Source organism: Parus major, chromosome 2, assembly GCF_001522545.3.
Source record: "Parus major isolate Abel chromosome 2, Parus_major1.1, whole genome shotgun sequence".
Taxonomy (NCBI): domain Eukaryota; kingdom Metazoa; phylum Chordata; class Aves; order Passeriformes; family Paridae; genus Parus; species Parus major.
In genome coordinates, this window is record NC_031769.1 from 66,762,727 (window position 1) to 66,765,221 (window position 2,495).

At 69.4% G+C, this 2,495-nt stretch overlaps 1 protein-coding gene across 1 annotated transcript in view; it reads left to right on the forward strand.

Moving 5' to 3' along the window:
• Positions 1-1,376: 1,376 nt before the first annotated feature.
• Positions 1,377-2,495, forward strand: part of LOC107215877 (tubulin beta-1 chain-like) — a 16,653-nt gene continuing 15,534 nt past the window's right edge. Inside the window, exons 1-3 of the mRNA XM_015652233.2 lie at positions 1,377-1,517; positions 2,016-2,124; positions 2,370-2,485. Coding sequence (XP_015507719.1) covers positions 1,461-1,517; positions 2,016-2,124; positions 2,370-2,485 — 282 coding nt within the window. The 5' untranslated portion in view covers positions 1,377-1,460. The remainder of the gene's footprint in view (positions 1,518-2,015; positions 2,125-2,369; positions 2,486-2,495) is intronic.

Sequence of the window (2,495 nt, forward strand, 5' to 3'; positions counted from 1 at the left end):
GTAGAATAGATGAAGTAGCCTTCATCTAGCGGGTCACTGGAACGGGGTTTAGTGGAGTCCCGCCCGGCGCCGGCTACGGGGAGCCTGCCTGTGCTATCGGGGCTCGGAGCAGCCTCCCGAGGGAGCCGCGCCCTCCCTCCGCTGCACATGCACACCGAGACCGTGGGGAGAAGCAGGCGATGCCGAGGAGGAGCCGCCACGCCGGGCTCACCGTCCCGAAGGGCACCGGGCACGACGGGAACCGTGCCGCCCTGCCCAAGTGCAGTGCCCTGTCCGCCGCCGCGGCCCCCGCCTGCCCTCCCTGCCACCGCTGTAATGCCCGCTGTGACATACGGGGCTGCTCGGAAATAAAGTGGGGGACCAGAAATCATCTCTGGGGACCACATGTTCAACCCTCTCCTGCTCCCCCCCTCTTTCATCCCTCAGCATCTGTAAATCCGCAAAGAAACGAGGAAGAGCAAGACCCTCTTGCTGCAGAGCTGGGGGAACCACCCCCCTCTAGCCCCTGGCCCTGTGCAGCAGCCCCGCGCTATTGTCTGCTTGCGGGTCGCTGGTGGCTGCGGCCGGACGGGGGAACAGCGCGGAGCAGGGCGCTTGGCTGGAAAGCGGCTCCTGGCTCAGCTTCGGGGACCAAATCCGACCTTTTTAGGCATAGAACGAGAAGCCGAGCTGGGCAGAGGAGAGGCAGGCGGAGACCGCTCGAGGGCAGGGCTGGCGGACAGGATCACCGCACAGTCCGTGCTGGAGGGAAGCCCTCCCGCATCGTGTCGGGGATAGATAAACCGGGTCAGGGCGCGGGGCTCCTGGCCGCCGGTGCGGGCTAGTGCGGGCAGACGAGCGGCAACCATGGGCGCCTGCTGGTGCCGGAGGGTGCGCGGTGCCCCCACGGGGGAGGGAGTCTCCCGCCGGCACCGTGTGAACGGAGACACCGGCGGGGGGGCGGGGGCAGCCGCGGGGCTCCCCCTCCCACACCCCCGACGGCAACGCCCGCTGCTGCGGCAGGGAAGGCTGCCCTTCGCGGTGAACAAAGGGCTGCGGCGGCGGCGGCTGCGGGAGGGCGAAGGGTGGGACGGCGGCCGCAGGGAGGTTCCGCGGTTCACACGTGGGGTGCCCGGCCCGGCCCGGCAGCCCCATCGCGGCGTTCGGCGCCTTTGTCCCCGCTGTCAGCGCCGAACCGGGGCGGCGGCGGCGCGCCCCGACCGCTCCCGCCGGCCACGCCCTAGCCACGCCCCCAGGGCCAGGCCACGCCCCCGCGCCCCACACAATGCCGCTGCCGCGCCCCGCCCCCGCGTGCTCATTGGCTCCGCGCCGTTCCCGCATGACGTCACCAGCGAGGCGGGGCGCGGCGCCCGATTTAAGGGGCGGCGAGGGGCGCGGCCGCCGCAGCGAGTGCGGGAGCGGGCGGAGGAGGAGGTGAAGGCGGCAGGAGCAGCGGGGCGGCACCTTTGGATACCGGCACCATGCGTGAGATCGTGCACATCCAAGCTGGGCAGTGCGGCAACCAGATTGGCGCCAAGGTACGAACCGACGACTCGCTTGTCTGCTCGGGACTTCTCGCGTGGGGCGGTGCCCGCTCAGCCGGGCTCCGCGTGTCCCGCGAAGAGCGCTGCCGGGAGGGAGAGACCCCGGCTTCCCGCTACGGAACACCCTCGGGCTCTCCCGTCCCTGGGAGGGTCCGCGCGGGACGGTTCCCGGCTGTTCCATCTTAGGGGGAAGCGTTCTGGGGCTTCCGCGCCGCGGGTGCAGCGCGCCTTGGGGAAGAAGAGTAGGGCGGGGGCATCAGCTGCTGTCCATCAGCCCCTCGCGGACTGCAGGGGTCCCGGGCGGGGGAAGGGGCGTCGAGGCGGTGCCACACCCCTCCCGTCGGTGGGGGGGTGTGCAGGGCGCGGTAGCGGCTCCGTCTGGCCGGGGGGCCGCACCCGCGCACGGCGAATCCCCGCGCGCCACGTGGCGAGGATTTGGCCAGGGGGCGAGAGAGGGGCGTGGCGGCACTGACCACCCTTCGGTCCCCTCAGTTCTGGGAGGTCATCAGCGATGAGCACGGCATCGACCCTACGGGCAGCTACCACGGGGACAGCGACCTGCAGCTGGAGAGGATCAACGTCTACTACAATGAAGCCACCGGTAACGCCCCTCTGTAATGAGCTTTCCGGGGGAGGGGCCATAGGGTGTGCACCCCAGCCCTCCCCGCAGTGGGTGACACCCCAGTACAGCTTAAATGGCTGCTTTGTTTTCCCATCCCTGTATCTTTCTAAGTTTCCATGCTCTCAGCAGCAAATCGTAGGGGAGCGGAAGGGAGCACAGCAGGGCTCCTGTGACACTGGCTGCCGACTGTGGGGCTGTGACGCTGCTGCTGGTTCCTCCCACAGGTAACAAGTATGTCCCCCGTGCCATCCTCGTGGACCTGGAACCCGGCACCATGGACTCCGTGCGCTCCGGCCCCTTTGGACAGATCTTCCGTCCCGACAACTTTGTCTTTGGTGAGTGACTGTGGG